The following is a 16,178-nucleotide window of genomic DNA, read 5'->3' as shown; positions in this document are numbered from 1 at the left end:
CAAAATCAACAGTCATCATTGAACATCGATCAAGCTTGATCAAGTGATCAGATCGAATCCACTACCTTTTCCATCTGTCGTCGACCAGCGGTGACCTTCTACTTCATTAGTTAATCATTTCGAAAGGTTAGGATCGGATCGACCGACCGATTGATCGATCATCAAAATGATTTTCCCCATATCCACCCTCATATTGACTTTACCGGCCATACCTACGATACTGGCAGAACCGCTCAAAGTGCCATTGACGTCCCACCATTCTCGGCAGTATTCGGACGATCTCGAGACTCGTCAATCATGGTTGAAAGGACAAGCGAGAGGTCTGAGGAAGAAGTATGAGCAGCATCTCGGCGAGAGGGGCCAAGAGCTCTTGAAGAGGGACAGGTTCGAGGAGGATCTGGAGATCAGCAGGCGGAGTCTCGGCAGGAGAGCAAGTGGGACTGTACAGTAGGCCAAGCTCCTTCTCTCATCTCACACGCTTAATACCAACCCATGTCTGGTCAACCGATCCGATTTCCTTTTGGTTTGTCATCAGCATCGCAGTTGCCAAAGCAAAGATCAGCTGACGAGATTTGCATTTTCTTGTTGTGCAGGTTGACAGACGTCGGGATCGACGCCTCATATTCTGGTCAAGTAACCATCGGTACACCCGCACAAGATTTCCTCTTGATAATGGATACCGGATCTTCCGATCTATGGGTAGCCGGCTCGTCCTGCACATCATCATCTTGTACCGGAGTCTCGACGTTCGACACTGGCGATTCTTCTTCGTACAATACGAACAACGCCGCTTTCAACATCTCTTACGGATCGGGAGACGCCGATGGGTTCTTGGCTAGCGATACCGTATCTTTAGCTGGATTCACCGTCACTGGTCAGACTTTCGGTAAGCCCCCAATCTTCTTCCTTCGGATGGAATGAGAAGCAATTCGGAATAACTGCTGAATATTCTTCATGTCTAGGCGTTGTCACTTCTACTACGGCCCGATTGATATCTGCGCCGTTATCAGGATTGATGGGACTCGCGTGGAAATCTATAGCAGCATCGGGAGCTACTCCGTTCTGGCAGGCATTGGCGGCTTCAGGCTCATGGACCGACGCCGAGATGGGTTTCTACCTTGCACGATACAGAGGTAACAACTACGCCAGCTCGGTCGAAAGTGAAGGTGGCGAATTGACACTTGGGTAAGCCCCCATGGCTTGTTGTGCTTCACTCCGGGAGTTGAGCTAATCGTTTACTTTTTGTGAACAGAGGTACCAACACAAGCACATATACGGGAGCAATTAACTACGTCTCGATAGACGAGGACGATTTAGATTACTGGAGAATACCCGCTCAAGCGGTCACCGTTCAAGGAAGTCAAGTATCTATTGTAAGTCTGAACATGAAGTCTGTATCTGCGCCACCGGGCTCTATACTGACAGAGTTTGTCGGTCATAGGGATCGTCACCCCAAGCCGCCATTGATACCGGAACCACCCTGATTGGTGTCCCATCTCAAGTCGCAGAAGCGATCTACGAGCAAATCCCCAATTCCGCCGCATTGTCAGCTTCATCAGGCTACGATGGGTATTACCAGTATCCTTGCAGCACTACCGTCAATGTGACTGTTCAATTCGGTGGATTGAGCTACGCTATTTCCAACGCAGACATGAATTTGGGTAGTTTCACCAGGGACAATTCTATGTGTACTGGTGCTTTCTTCGCTATGGATTTGTGAGTACCTTGTGTCTTGTTATTCTTACCTCAACTTCCTCTGTTTGTAGATGCTGCACTTTCTTTCCTCAACAATCTGATTTCAACTGCTGCAGAAGCTGATGCTCTGTGGCGTTTTCTAGATCATCACAATCGCCTATACAATGGATTGTCGGAGCTTCTTTCCTAAAGAACGTATACTCTGTATTCCGATACAACCCACCTGCCATCGGTTTCGCCCAGCTTGCAGACGGGGTATCGGTCGTCTCGAACGGTACTTCCTCGTCGACCACCGGCGGAGGAACCACCGGCTCAGGAGGAAGTGGTTCAGGTTCATCCAGCGGAGCGTCCCCCTTGGTTACCTCATCCTCGGCCATCGGCGTACTACTTTCTTCGATAATCGCTGCGTACTTTGCCAATCTCTCGTAGGATAACATCAACTCAACTCAGCTCAAATCAAGTCAAATATCATACACATACTCATGAAAACAGAAGCAGGAAAACGGCTATGACTATGCCAGGAAAACAGAGCTTTGTCTTGACCTTGATCTTGATTTTGATCTTGGCGGATAAATCATTGTGTTGTATTTGTATCACAATCCGGAAAGAGGGAATCAACGGGTCGCATATCGAGGATATGGTAGATGTACTAGAAACATACATACATATTTATTTGCTCAACTTGCAACTTTGCTATCCTCTCTCGAATATATAATCACTGTTAACAGGCAGATGTACAATACAAAATCAAATCTACCGCAAGAACTAACCAACTACAGAGCGTATTAGGGTTACCGGCATATATATCATAAAGCGACAGAGGAATATGTAGCTACACATGCAATGAACGCATGCATCGATCAAAACTTGTGTGAGTCGTCCATCACCTTCCCGAAAACAGGTTGAAGCAGCTCAAATGTACAAATTACAGTTTACAGTTTATGCATCTCGATCTCGGCGGAGACATGTGACGAAAAGGTGAACGTCATAAGGTATACCAGTGACGAGACGACATACAGTAGGACTATACGACGAAAGAGCAAAGCTAGGAAAGGAAAGGAAAGGAAAGGAAAGGAAAGGAAAGGATCAAATCCAGCTTTCTTTTCCACTTCCACCTCGTCCTCCATGTGAGATCGCCCATCATGGACACGGTTTGTCTGCTGACAGCCATCTGGAAAACACCAACGACTCCTCATCCTGCATACGGTATCCAGAGGGATCGATCTCTACAAGTCAATCGATACGCGCCGTCGGATTTCCTTTTGTCTCTTCTTTTTCATTTTTTATCTTGATCTATGATCGACGTCTCGCCTCCTAAGCGGTCTATGAGATTTATTGACCCGACGATGATCAATGTGACGTTGTTCGAGATTTACATTGAGCTTGATGTGAGATTGTGAGATTGTGAGATTGTGAGATTGTGAGATTGTGAGATTGTGAGATTGTGAGATTGTGAGATTGTGAGATTGTGAGATTGTGAGATTGTGAGATTGTGAGATTGTGAGATTGTGAGATTGTGAGATTGTGAGATTGTGAGATTGTGAGATTGTGAGATTGTGAGATTGTGAGATTGTGAGATTGAGTGAAATTCGTCGGACAGATACCAATACAACAAGTTTAAGTGACACAATATGAAACTAGATTCTCTTCAGTCGACGAACCGGATCGTCATGTTGACGATATTCACCACCAGCCCTTTTGATGACGCTTTAGTCTACCCATACACCAACCGAAAGACAACTGTCGTTTCGTACAGTACAGCAGATCCAATTTCTGTTTTTGTTGGTTGGTTTCTCTAATTTCCTTTTTATTCTTCGAGATCTGGTGTGCATGCTTGACATCGTTACCACCGAGAAAGACGGGCACGGCCGTCTAAACCTTGTCAACGGCCACTCCATTCCGATTTTCATTTCCGTTGCTGACCCCGTTGCCATTTCCATTCCCGTTGGCGATCACCTTGGCATTACCCTCTTCGTTCGTTTCAGATTTGGGTGACTGACCTTCGCTGTTACCGTTACCGTTGGCTATTCCATTAGAAAGTTGCGATTGATGAACAGGGGTCTTGGAGGGCCTGCTAGGTGTTCCTGATCTGGAATTCCTAGCTGATTCGTTGACTCGACCGAGTTGAGCCAACTGAGCGTACCCAGTTGCGAATTCGGTTTTCTATTATATCATGAGCCACAAAAAGAGAGAGGCCGATCTTAGCAACGTCCACAAGTGAGGAAGGAAATAAACTCACCCATTCTGGTCTGATCACTTCGTCAAGCTTTGTAGCTACCATCTTGCAGATCCTACCATTGGCACAGAATAAGCGCAGCTCATACGGGTACCTGGAGCTCACAATTCCGACGAGAGTGCGGGGAAAGTACGCACAATTTAGTGGTAGACTCTGACACACCTCCCATACCAGCGATATCCTTCGCCGAGGCGTTCTTGCTGAGCAGCACACACGTGAAGTAAAGTACGCCGGCCGCGATTGACACAGGCGATCGACCGTCGATAGTCGATTTAGCAGTCGCTTCCGCTGCGATATGCTTCGATACGTTGAAAACACCATTTCCAAGATCCAGGTAGTTGGTGAATCGTCCGAGCAGCGCTTCGGTGGACTCTTGAGCATTATTCGACCCATCTGAGGTTCCTCCTGTCCTAGCGCCTGAAGCTTGGACCGCATTCTTGATAATTGTGAAAACTTGGCCTAATTCCTTCTTGGAGATTTTCAGTGCCTTGGAAGCTTCTTGGAAAGTTCGATGAGCTCCCGCATCCCTGCATGCGTAGATGATACACGCAGCAATGATAGCAGGTTCGTTCTTCCCCTTGATGGCTTTCTGCTCGTCCGCGATTTTATACACGTGTTGAGCTCGTTCCCTGACGCCTCGAGGCAGTTGCATCGCATCGCATTTCTCGCCGATCCGAGAGAATACGGCAGACAAGACGGCCGTATTGGTTTTACCGTTGATACCGTTCGAAAGGTTGTTGGCTCTCTGTACGGCTCGATTTAGATCACGAGCTATACCAGATCGACCATCCTTATGAGAAATAACGGTATCCAGGTGATTGGAGCCTAGTAAAGGGTTTCCAGCGTCTCCAACACGAGAGGGGTCGTCGCCATTCTCGTCGCCCGCAAAAGTCTACACAAGTGTAAACACATATTCACGGTCAGTGATCACATAATCGATACTTACACGCCCTGCGATAAGTCTGTCAGCAAAAGATCATCTCGTGATATTGATTTGCGAACACAATTAACTTACATTCACTCCGAGTGTCAACGATTCTGTCACCTAAAATAGTCCCGCAATCCCCACATACCTGGAAAGCCAGCATAAGTGAGCCAGGCCGGTGGGTGTGGATCTGCGAATCTCGAACTTACCAGATCACCTTTGGAGTACTCCTCAATGATATTGGGTGGATCAGTCCGACAATTAGGGCACAAGTGTCGAACATTCAGATTAGGAGCGACTGATTGACCGAACTTGGGCTATTGAATAGCATCGTGTTATCAGCACTGCAACCTCGCCCGCTCGGCTTCTCAATGCGATCATCTGTCCTCTCATTGCGACAAGATATTCCCGTACGAGTAAAATAGTCAGATGGCAAGGAGTTGTGCAAGCTCCACGAGTTTTGCTACAAGATGCAAGCTGGTCGTCACTCACTCCAGGTTGTCTGGGTCCAGCTGAAGCCATGTTGATCACTAGTCGCTGTTGGAGCTTCCGCGGATCGCGCACAAAACGAAGAAAAGGACGATACGTGGGCTTTGAGGAGACTCCTGCTCAACTCGTAAAAACCGTGTTGAAACGATTTTTCTTGACTTTGCAGTCCGGATAAGTGGATACAGTGTTCTGATCGAGTGACCAAAAGGAGCGTAATGGTTTTCCAGAAGGTTTGTAGAAGAGGTGTGCAGTCATGTGTCAGCATTCGTGTCCATATCCATATCGAGATATCGAACGAATGATGGGACCATCTCTGAATCTGTACGACATGGCAAGAATTTGCATACTGAGTCCAGGGGTCTAAAGCAATTATTCGCATCCCCCCTCTTTCTCTCTTATTTCGACATTCCTATGCCTCATGCCTCGCAATCCTCGCAGAAGGATGCGAGACAAATACGGAATGATAAAATCCCTCGCCACCCAACAGCAGCAACCCAACAAGTACAAAGACTTACTAAGCTGTCCGACTTAGTTCAAAATCAACCAAAACCCTATCTCGGTGCGATCCTAGCGTTTCTGTCTACGTTGATACGCAGTAGAACGATGAGAGGTTCGTAGAGAGGGTATGTTTTGGTCAACTGAGGAGATGTAGGATGAGATGAAGAAGGGGAAGAAAGATCAAGTATCAGTCAAAGTCACTTGTCTTTATCTTTCCATCTCATCGCCCAAAAGTCGACTTAATTGGGTTATTTGGTTAAGTGAGGGGAGTATACATGATTAAGGGTCTCTTCCGAATAAAGTGCCACTTTTAGTAATTGTTGATCTCTTGCCCCAGGGTCCCCTCCGTCGTCGTCGTTTGCTATCAACTACTCACCATCTCCCCGCGGCTGGTCATCTTCACCACCGATACTAATCAACATCGCCTTCCCCTACATCTCTTACTAACCCATCCAAAGTGTAAGTATACCTACTGACCGTTCATACTAATTCCGCTGACTTCCTATTCGTAGATCGACTCCTCTCGCGAAGTTATTGGTGACGCGATTCGATCGAGCGGAACCAAGCGACGATTTTCACCTTTGGTGGGAAAAACGAAATTACACAAACATTACTTCGATCCACGCGTCAAAATAGTGAATTCCAATTCACTCTTTCACCTATAACTTCCTATACAACGAAGTTAGCACCGTCGCGTAAGTATCAAAAGAATCGTGCTGCATAGATCTTCGTGCTGATACCGAATACATATCCCTTTGGCGATTGCTTGTCATGCATAGTCCTGAAGAAAGGTACGCGTCATTCCCTCCCCCTCACGAGACGTATATCCGACTGTGCACCCCGCCATCTTGCACTCACGTTGCGCGAGATATGCTGAACATAACCTGTTGGATAGTGCGCAACTTTTGATAGCACTTCCAAGCATACATCCGCGATACATATAGGGTCAACGATCGAATGTCAGGCTCGATGAATCAGTTTACGAATGACGAGTACGTGCTCGCTTATCACGGTCCGTTGCTCTACGAGGCTCGTGTAAGTACTATCTGCTCCAGGTGACAGACCCTCCGCAACTTTGTGCAAAGTCTCAGGAGTGGATGTGCGCTATTGCGTGAGCTACAAGCTGATATACGTCGATTCTCGGCATTACAGATCATTCTGGCCGAAAATTGGGATGAGAATAATACTCTCTTAGGTACTGTTGGTCCGCACTATTTCATCCATTACAAAGGGTGGAAGACAACGTGAGTGGTTCTGCCCTATCATCTTAAGGTCAACAGGCAAAAACAGCGCACAATATCGCTTTTCACCATGACTTTGACTGTTTTTCCCATTGCGTGTGAATGAGGCTGATCCGGCAAATGAAATGACCTGGACAGATGGGATGAATGGGTACCAGAGCAAAGGCTTCTCAAGCTGAACGAAGCCGGATTCGCAAAACGTCGAGCACTTCTGGACGCCCAAGCGAAAAAGAACAGACCGCCCTCAGTAGCTGGATCATCTACCGCCTCGCCCGCCCCAGCTGCTACAGCCAAGGGCAAGGAGAAGGGCGGTAAGAAGAACGACAGTAAGAAGAGAGCCAGGGAATCTGCCGTTGATACTGTATGTTCTTTCTCGCTAGTAATATCCAGTGTTTTCCCGGAAGGCGGAATTTTGGTCACACATCTTGCTTTGCTTGGTCTTGAGCTTGAGCTGACGAGATGAGTCTGAAAACCTCATAGGAAGCTGCTTTCCTCAATCGGCCGGAAGTGAAAATTGTCATCCCTGAAGTGCTGAAATTGCAACTGGTCGATGACTGGGAGAATGTGACCAAGAACAATCAGGTGCGTTTTGGCTCCGAATCTGACTCACAAGACAAGATTGTTGCAGATAACGCAGAGGAGTTCCCATACTGACATCGACGTGATGTGCTTTGTCTCAGCTCGTCACTTTACCGCGTAAACCGAATGTCAGAGAGTTATTGGAAGAATATAGGAACTATGTCAATAATACTAAGAAAGGCCAAGACAAAGGACCGTAAGTCTTTCTTTCGCTACGATCGTTTCCGGATCCCACTTCTCTGTACTTCTACACCAGAACTCATTCTCTCGGGGTCTACATTTGAGAGGATACTGAAGCTGACAGGACCGGTTCGTTGCGCAATCCAGTCGGGCGACAGCTTTGCTCTCCGAAATCATCTCAGGAATCACACTATACTTCGATAAAGCACTGGGCAATAACCTCTTGTACCGATTCGAACGAGCACAGTACGTCGAACAGAAACGACAGAACCCGGAGAAAGCGATGAGTGAGATTTACGGGGCAGAACATCTTCTTCGTCTATTTGGTGAGTCCCCCGTCTCCAATAATCTCATTCCTTTGTACTCCATCTCCTTCGACCTCGCTGGGAAAGGCGAAGCGGAGGCGGAGCATGAGGGAGACATGGTATAATTATGGAAGGCAAAGCTGATTGTCCCTCGGCGTGCACCCAAACACAGTCAACTTTGGCCCTTTTATCGCTTATACGAATATCGATACTGAGTCACTCAACATCTTGAGGGAATACATCAATGATATAATGAAGTGAGTCCCAGCCCATCCTTATCATATCGTCCTCGGCATCGGCATTACGCGGGGAGAAGAGATGTTGACTAGATGTCAATCGCTATCACAGGTGGATGATCAAAGAACAGAAGAAGTTGTTTGTCAAGGAATACGAAGCTACGACTACGCATTATCAGAATATGTCGAGGACATAGTACGGCGTTATAGTTAGTGGACGAAAGTAGAATGATTGTGCAGATTGAAGGGTATCACTGGTTAATGAGGTGATATGGCATTGGCCGAGCGTGGACTGAAGGGGTCTGGCCTTGGGTGATAGTGGTAGTTGGGGTAAGCAGCTGAAGTTAGCTCAGTCCGATCGAGAGTGGTGGATCCTTAGCAGACTTCGTACTGTTCGTGGTCGTAGTCTTGGAAGTTCTTGTACTTATTGGGTGATAATGGATATACAATATACGAAATGCGATAAAGATCGACTATGAACACCAGGCTCATAATTGCAACATTGAAGCACAAGGGTGTAGCGACTCGCTGAGGTCTTTCACTGAAGCAATCGTTCTTCTGCAGATTGTGTGTATGTTCACTGATGCATCAAAATGACTAGAATCTTCTATATGATCTTTACTACTCCTTTCTGCCTTACCCTGCTCTATCATACCTCTCACAATTCAACTGAAATCAATTCACAGCTTACACCTGTTCCCACTATCCTCGCCGAGTTACTCCTTATCAGCGCCCATATATCCTTCCGAAGGCACATGCACATCTTCCGCACTGATCGAGTCATCCTCGGCCTCTTCCTCCGAGATCAACCTCTCCGCTTCTAGAGCAGCCATACATCCACTTCCGGCAGACGTGATAGCCTGTCTGTACTTCTTATCTTGCACATCACCAGCCGCGAAGACTCCCTTGACGCTGGTCTGAGCAGTCCCAGGAACAGTCTTGATGTACCCATCTACGTCCGTCTCTAATTGCGATTTGACAAGAGCCGTAGCCGGTTCGTGGCCGATAGCGTAGAACAGACCGTTCACTTGTAATTCGGATTCTTCGCCTGTCTTGACGTTTTTCAGGGCTAAAGATTGAAGGAGGTCGCCGTCGCCTTTGCATTCTGTTGCGACGGTCTACCAACATCACAAAAAAGGGATATACATCAGCGCCCTTTCTGGAAAAATAGAAAGACCAATGACACCACGAGAGAGTCACAAGTCTAACCCGAACCAAATAAACGTCCACTCACATTCCATAATACGGTGACCTTGGGGTGAGATACTAATCGCTTAGCCATGATTTTGGAGGCTCGCAATTCGTCTCTTCTAACAAGAACATAAACGTGAGAACCGTATTTAGTGAGGTCTGTCATGCGGAACACCAATCAGTATCCTCTTTTTTGGGCATTTCTCTGATCGATATTTTGGTATGATGGGCAATTGGGAAAGAGATCCACTCACAAGTCGCTTCCTCAGCAGCTGAATCACCACCTCCAATAACGGCTAAAGGCTTGTTTCTGAAGATTGGGACGGCACCATCACAGACGGCACAAGCTGAGATACCGGATTGCCAGTAAGTCTCTTCTCCTGGGAGGAAGAGCCTCTTGGCAGATGCACCGGTGGCGATGATGAGGCTAATACAGGGTTCAACAGGATCAGCATTGCTCAGACACAGACAAGAAAATGTGATGTCTTGAGATGTCGCTCGAGTTCGTTTGATGGAGAGGACGCTGGCAAGGATACGACGAATGTTTGACTCACGTATCAGCAGTCATGAAATCAGCTTCCTCCTCCTCGCCCTCAGTCCAGAACTTGAACGGTCTTTGAGTGAGGTCGACTCTGGCGATAGTCTCAGTGATGATCTTGGTACCGAATCGTTCACTAGTACGGCCAAAACAATCAGCGCCCTTCACGTAGAATTCCAGTCAACGAGGTAGTGCGGTTTACTCACGATTGAGCTCTGAACTTGTCCATCATCTCGGTACCGGTAACACCATCTGGGAAACCCGGGAAGTTCTCCACCTGCACCAAGTCAATTGGATTTGTCAGCTAAGCTCTACCTTTGTACGTTTGGAAAACATAAGCAAGCTTGTCGGGGTCACTCACCTCAGTGGTAGTGGTAAGTTGACCTCCGGGAGCGAATCTGCGCGTCGTAACAATCAGTCAACACCCTTCTTTAGTTTAGACGAAGGGGAGTTTGGCACGGCGTCGCGTAAAGACTGACCCATTGGCAAGCATACCCTATGCATCAGTAACAAACGTCAGCTCACTGTACCGTTGGCCGTGCTGAGTGATGAATGATTTTGTTAGAAGGAACATGGCTTACCTCGTACAAGACTGGCTCGAGGTTAGCTCTAGCCAAGTAAATGGCAGCAGTGTGTCCAGCAGGTCCCGAACCAATAATGACAACTTGAGAATGTTGTTTCTTAGATTTTTCACCCTTGGCTTTGGGCTCAGTCACGGCAATGTGATCTCCGTTAGTTATAGGTGCCATCTTGCCTTTGTTATCTTTTGCTTTCTCTTGGTGGTCGGTAGGTAAAGGTATAGTCGTTATAGGTCTGATGTGTTTCGCCGGTGGTGGTGGTGGTGGTGGTGGTGTTGAATTCGTATGTACACTTCTGTTTCTGATGTATGAGGAAGGAGTAATTCTATTTCTATTTCTAGCTCTATACAATAATCTATGAGGTTGAGCGCGAAACAGGGTTGATGTAGTAGTTCGCAATATCTTGAATGATTTCTTCTCCTGCTGTTTGTTTTGTTGTGTTTTGATTATGCAGAAGGATGAGAAGAATTGAGTGGAATTACAAGGAAAAAGATAAGAGAGCAGAGTCAAAAAGTCAAGCTTCGCTTTCTTGTCGAATCACCTCATCACCCAGTGCATTCGCCGTGTAATCGGGTTAAAACCAAGGGAACCATCCGCCGCCTAGTTGGCCACTTTGATTAGGTAAGCGATAATTGTTTTTCCTAATGATCTATTAGCCCATTGTTTAGGCTAATTACAAATGGGTTTGTAAGGCATTCACCACCTAACTCACTCCTACTCAGCTCCGTGAATTTCGGCCGAGGAGCTGAGTCATCTGCTGTAGTCTGCCTAAAAAGGAGGATGGACAAAGAAGCGGTAACCATGATCATTCCAACGACGAGTTTTTATATCATTCTACGGTGTCCTCGCTTCCTGGATTATCAGCGGCGTCAGCTTGCTTGTCCACGTATATCAGAACTGCTTCGGTCTTCATCGACGCTTGAAATCGATGGCAGGCTTCAGCTTTACGGGGCACGGTGTTCTTATGCGAAGTAGGCCGTAGGACTGCTATACTTTCACCTGAAGACCTGCGTCCATCGATTTTCGTCTTCGGCTACGGATCTCAACTATGTGTTATCACAAAGACGCCGATGATCCAGTGCTTCATGCATAACATATCATATCAGCCTCACAGGTATGCAAAGTTGATGCTTTAGGGTTATGTGCAGCACCGTATTAGACTCCGCTTTTATGTGTCATTGATCAGCAGCGTGTTGACTAAAACCTGATCTCATATTCACTCTTCGCTCGAGCATGGGGCTCTGTTCTTCGTCTGGAGTGAGACGTGTACACAAGGATTGATATTAGGGCAGCCAACGTATCTATGATGGGACGCTTGCGCGCTCTGTTATGCCTCTCGCTAGACAAATGCTCATCGACTTACTCTGATTCACGAGATATACATACATCAAGGGTTATCAAAATGTTTCGATGATCGAGTGTGAACTTTTATATCATGCCTTCTGAATACCCAAAAAACGCGTTCGAGGATGCAGACACACAGACCCCTTCCCTGGTTACTTAGCCCGCAGCGAGAGGTTGTCCTATGACAATATCTGCTTATAAGAGCCTAGACTTCCGGCTCTTTGGGTATTCGACAGGTTCAACAAGAAGCTTCAGATCTTGCATCAGCCAAATCCTGCGACACTCTACTCAATCTGACAAAGAGCAAAACACAGATACACTAGTCGATTGAGACCAACAAGTGTCTGTGCCTGATCGGCATCAGTGACTTAGTACAGGTGCAATCGAATCACAATTGAGCATTGCCCGCACGGTCGACTTCATCAGCGTATGCTCGATACTCCGTCCAGTTCCCATCCAAATTCGCCAACTGCAGCGGGGCAATAATCCCAACATGCGGAGAAGCGGAAATGGAATATAAGGAAGGTCGACTCCGAGCGGAACATCGTTAGCGACATGAGCCATCAAATCCTGAAAGAAGGAGAAGAGCAGGCGGACATATGGGTATCGTACATTGTCCTAACAATCCATCAATCAGGTCAACGTGTCATGAGCCCGAACAGTCCCACGCTGAACATTCCCGCTGTGCCGTGAAACCAGCCGCCGATCCGTTCCTGCTGCGATAGAAGAACCGTGATCATGGTAAGCTTGCTCACTAGATCGCTCTCCCCCAGATCCTGCAGTCCTGTTCTGGACTGAGTTGCCCTCGGCATGACATGACAGGAAAATGTGGGCAATTCAATGCTCGGACGGACTAAGATGCCCCTGTTCATATCGAGATTATGCGATTCACGTAAATCTTCTTCCTTTTGGCTTTTCCAATCTTCCCTAAATCAATCTCGCCAAGCCACAGCCTCAGATCAATCGACAGGGGTTGTGACACAATAAACAGCCAAACAGCCAGATATCTAAACAGCCAAACAGCCTTGAGATGTGGTAAGCTTAATCGGACCGACTGAATCCTTGAAGCTTTGAGGGAGTTCACCTGCACGAGTACATGCCAACTGAATGCAATTTAGTTGATCTCTGACAATTGATCTAATTACGTTAATTTACTGGGATATACCAGAGATCTGGTACAGAATTTGCTTCAGGTATCGTCCGGCCCGAACAACTTCGGTCGTACTCAGATATCAGGTGACAGAGTGGCTTCCATGACATAACACCTCCACATTCGATCGGCCAGATACAGTGTATTGTTGTTGTTATTGCAATAACGACAGCCAGATCTCAAGGGGAATGAGCAGAGTATATAGTATAAACATCAACATGGTCAGCGGCAACATCTGGACGATGCCCTCCTCTGGTTCCTCTCCCACCGTCAATCGCTGTATCTGCCAATTGTGTTTTGATATCGACAAGACTCACGAAGACGAGAACGATGGACCCCGCTCCACCAGTCAGCAACAACGAGGCAATTCGAGCCGTCGTTTCGAACGAGAAAGACCTCGATCTTCATCATGCCGAGACTCGAGATGAGAAGGTCGCCGAGAATGAGAGGCAGAGGATCATGCCTGAGGGCTTGAGGGCAATGAGCGAGGAAGACAGAAATGCTCTAGAAAAGAAGATCGTAAGGAAGATCGATCTTGTGATTATGTTAGTACTTCCTCGACCTCACCTCTGCATGCACGGGCTGAGACTGCACTGATGTGATAAATGATAGGCCGATTGTCGCGATTCTGTATATCTTGAACTGTAAGTTCCCATTGTGTACAGCACCATCCTAGCACATCTTACTGATACCGAGGAACCACAGTCCTCGACAGAGCCAATTTGGGTGCCGCCAAGCTTCAAGGCATTATGACCGATCTCCACCTCTCGACTCAGCAATTCGCAGCTTGTATCTCCCTTCTGTACGGTAAGTCATCAGCTTCTTTTCCTTTTGGTGAACCATTCGGGTTCATCAGCTTATCTGACTACTCTCGCTCTTTAGTCGGATACCTTCCGTTCCAGATCCCTTCGAATCTGATAATCGCCAGAGTCAGCCGACCAGGTCTTTGTGAGTACATCCTTGCATGTTCGGTGGATGTATGCTCGAGATCGTAGCGTACGATCCTCTGACACCTTATTTAATGATCAGATATCTGTATCGCCGTCATCACCTGGGGAGCCATCTCCCTCTGTACCGCTGCAGTGCACAACTTCTCGCAGCTTGTCGGGGTCCGAGTGGTCCTTGGAGCTGTCGAAGCGATCTTCTTCCCTGGAGTAATCTACTTCTTGAGTGCCTGGTACACCAGACCGGAGCTCGGTAAACGTCTTGCTACATTATTTATGGGTCAACAACTTGGAAATGCTTTTGGTGGTTTGATTGCTGCTGGAGTACTCAAACTTGATGGACGAAATGGACTTCGAGGTTGGAGAGTGAGTGAACAAAATTCATGGCTAAGTCCGACTTGCTGACCCGGTGCGTCTCTCAGTGGCTGTTCATTGTGTACGTATGATCGCTTGGCTTATCATCATGATACACCCTCGCTGACTCCCGGACAGCGAAGGTTCTGTTACCGTTGGATTTGGAATCATCTTTGCCTTCTTCCTGGTAAGTCCTCGCTCTGCTGCGGGTCGGGTGAAATATTTAACGATGTTATTTTCCGCTGCAGCCTGAATACCCGATCAATGCCAAACGTCTTCTCAATCCCGTCGAGCGTGATTTGGCAGTTTGGCGACTTGAGCAAGAAGCAGGTGCTGCCGAGGGACACGATGATACCGGAACATGGGAAGGTTTCAGAATGGCTCTCAGAGACCCAAAGGTAGGCACAATCTCCCGAAAGCTCCTTATTGTCTTCCTGAGCTAATTGAGCTTTATTGCAGATTTGGACACTTGTGCTTGTCAACTTCTGGTCTCAAGGAATGGGTTCCATCATCAATTTCTTCCCTACCGTCGTCCAATCTTTGGGTTACAACTCAATCGATACTCTATTGCTCACAGCACCTCCATACAGTATGTCTCATCACCATGAATATCCTTCGTTCGCGATATCGCTAAATTTGATTTGACACTAGTCTTCGCCATCTTCGTGTTCTACGGCCTCACTTGGCTTGTTGACGTGAGTCTTTATCCGCTGAGCGTAGCCAGAACGCTGGAGCATCGCTCATTAAGAACTGTTCATTTTCTTTTCACATAGCGAAATAACAAGATCTACATCACCTTGATGTGCATGCTTGCCGTCTCAGTCGTTGCTTTCGTTATCGCAATCGCCACTCTCAACATCGGGGCAAGATACTTCGCCATGATGCTGATTCCCTCGACAGCCGTTGGCCCCCAGATCTTCTTAATCAAGACTATCAACATTCATGTCGCTCGACCTTACAAGAAAAGAGCCGCAGCCGTAGCCATGGTCAATTCCATCGGAGGGCTCGCTAACCTTTGGACGAGTTACTTGTACTACGCTCCTCCCCACCTTTACGCTGCGTTCGGAGCCAGTAAGTCTCATTTTACCCAATGATCCCCCCAAGTCAAACATTAATCACAAAGCAGCAAGCTGATCTTGAGCGACTAGACTTCGGTATGGCTATCGCCATGATGCTCATCTTGACTGCTTACCGATGGCACGTGAGAAGAGAGAACAAGATGCTCGATGCTGGAGGAGCCCAAGCTTTGAAAGCGATGAAGAACGGTGTTTCTCAGCAACAAATGGATCTGGGCTGGAGATACGTTGGATACTAAGGGTGGAGTACGTAGGAGACCGTGAACGAAGTTCATAAGGGGGGACGATGTAGAGAGCTGATCGTCCATAGCTTGAAAAATACTTCATTCAATTTGCATGCAAAGATTGATGATAGGGGCATATCTGCAGTCGGCATCGTTTCTACGTACAATAATATGTTCAATCAGTCTTACGGCGTCAACTGTTTCTTATACGGATGCTGGATGCTTAGGGCAAAGAGCTTCGACCAACCCGGATTGTCGGATCAATAATTGTGCGATGCCTGGTGCGGACACATACCATATCCACGCGATTGCAAAGAGCACCATTGGCTGTCAGTTTGCCTCAACCCGATTTTCTGCAAATCCAAGCTGAACTATGACCCGCACAATCGCGATGG

General features: G+C 47.3%; 5 protein-coding genes across 5 annotated transcripts; 3 read left to right on the top strand and 2 right to left on the bottom strand.

Moving 5' to 3' along the window:
* Positions 1-166: 166 nt before the first annotated feature.
* On the top strand, positions 167-2,124 carry I303_106416 (uncharacterized protein; the record flags this gene model as incomplete). Its single annotated transcript, XM_018411585.1, has 6 exons — positions 167-447; positions 594-886; positions 963-1,185; positions 1,253-1,373; positions 1,442-1,716; positions 1,839-2,124. The coding sequence occupies 6 exons, from the start codon at positions 167-169 to the stop codon at positions 2,122-2,124; spliced, it is 1,479 nt and encodes a 492-aa protein (XP_018259397.1).
* Positions 2,125-3,567: 1,443 nt separating this feature from the next.
* Positions 3,568-5,378, bottom strand: I303_106415 (uncharacterized protein; the record flags this gene model as incomplete). Its single annotated transcript, XM_065969369.1, has 7 exons — positions 3,568-3,858; positions 3,935-3,986; positions 4,069-4,823; positions 4,878-4,893; positions 4,943-5,004; positions 5,066-5,173; positions 5,349-5,378. The coding sequence occupies 7 exons, from the start codon at positions 5,376-5,378 to the stop codon at positions 3,568-3,570; spliced, it is 1,314 nt and encodes a 437-aa protein (XP_065825441.1).
* Positions 5,379-6,800: 1,422 nt separating this feature from the next.
* On the top strand, positions 6,801-8,581 carry I303_106414 (uncharacterized protein; the record flags this gene model as incomplete). Its single annotated transcript, XM_018411587.1, has 8 exons — positions 6,801-6,878; positions 6,996-7,087; positions 7,223-7,445; positions 7,565-7,666; positions 7,765-7,859; positions 7,991-8,169; positions 8,321-8,405; positions 8,497-8,581. The coding sequence occupies 8 exons, from the start codon at positions 6,801-6,803 to the stop codon at positions 8,579-8,581; spliced, it is 939 nt and encodes a 312-aa protein (XP_018259399.1).
* Positions 8,582-9,100: 519 nt separating this feature from the next.
* I303_106413 (thioredoxin reductase) lies at positions 9,101-10,862 on the bottom strand (the record flags this gene model as incomplete). The annotated part of the gene is made up of 8 exons (XM_018411588.1): positions 9,101-9,502; positions 9,619-9,734; positions 9,830-10,002; positions 10,130-10,249; positions 10,320-10,390; positions 10,475-10,511; positions 10,593-10,609; positions 10,695-10,862. The coding sequence occupies 8 exons, from the start codon at positions 10,860-10,862 to the stop codon at positions 9,101-9,103; spliced, it is 1,104 nt and encodes a 367-aa protein (XP_018259400.1).
* A 2,653-nt stretch (positions 10,863-13,515) lies between these two features.
* On the top strand, positions 13,516-15,798 carry I303_106412 (uncharacterized protein; the record flags this gene model as incomplete). Its single annotated transcript, XM_018411589.1, has 12 exons — positions 13,516-13,730; positions 13,798-13,829; positions 13,891-13,992; positions 14,068-14,133; positions 14,215-14,495; positions 14,552-14,565; positions 14,622-14,670; positions 14,732-14,881; positions 14,943-15,072; positions 15,135-15,178; positions 15,257-15,554; positions 15,632-15,798. The coding sequence occupies 12 exons, from the start codon at positions 13,516-13,518 to the stop codon at positions 15,796-15,798; spliced, it is 1,548 nt and encodes a 515-aa protein (XP_018259401.1).
* Positions 15,799-16,178: the final 380 nt, after the last annotated feature.

This window comes from Kwoniella dejecticola, chromosome 8, assembly GCF_000512565.2.
Source record: "Kwoniella dejecticola CBS 10117 chromosome 8, complete sequence".
In the NCBI taxonomy this organism is placed as follows: Eukaryota; Fungi; Basidiomycota; class Tremellomycetes; order Tremellales; family Cryptococcaceae; genus Kwoniella; species Kwoniella dejecticola.
Note: the sequence above shows the minus strand (reverse complement) of the source record. Positions and strands in the feature narration are given on the sequence as shown.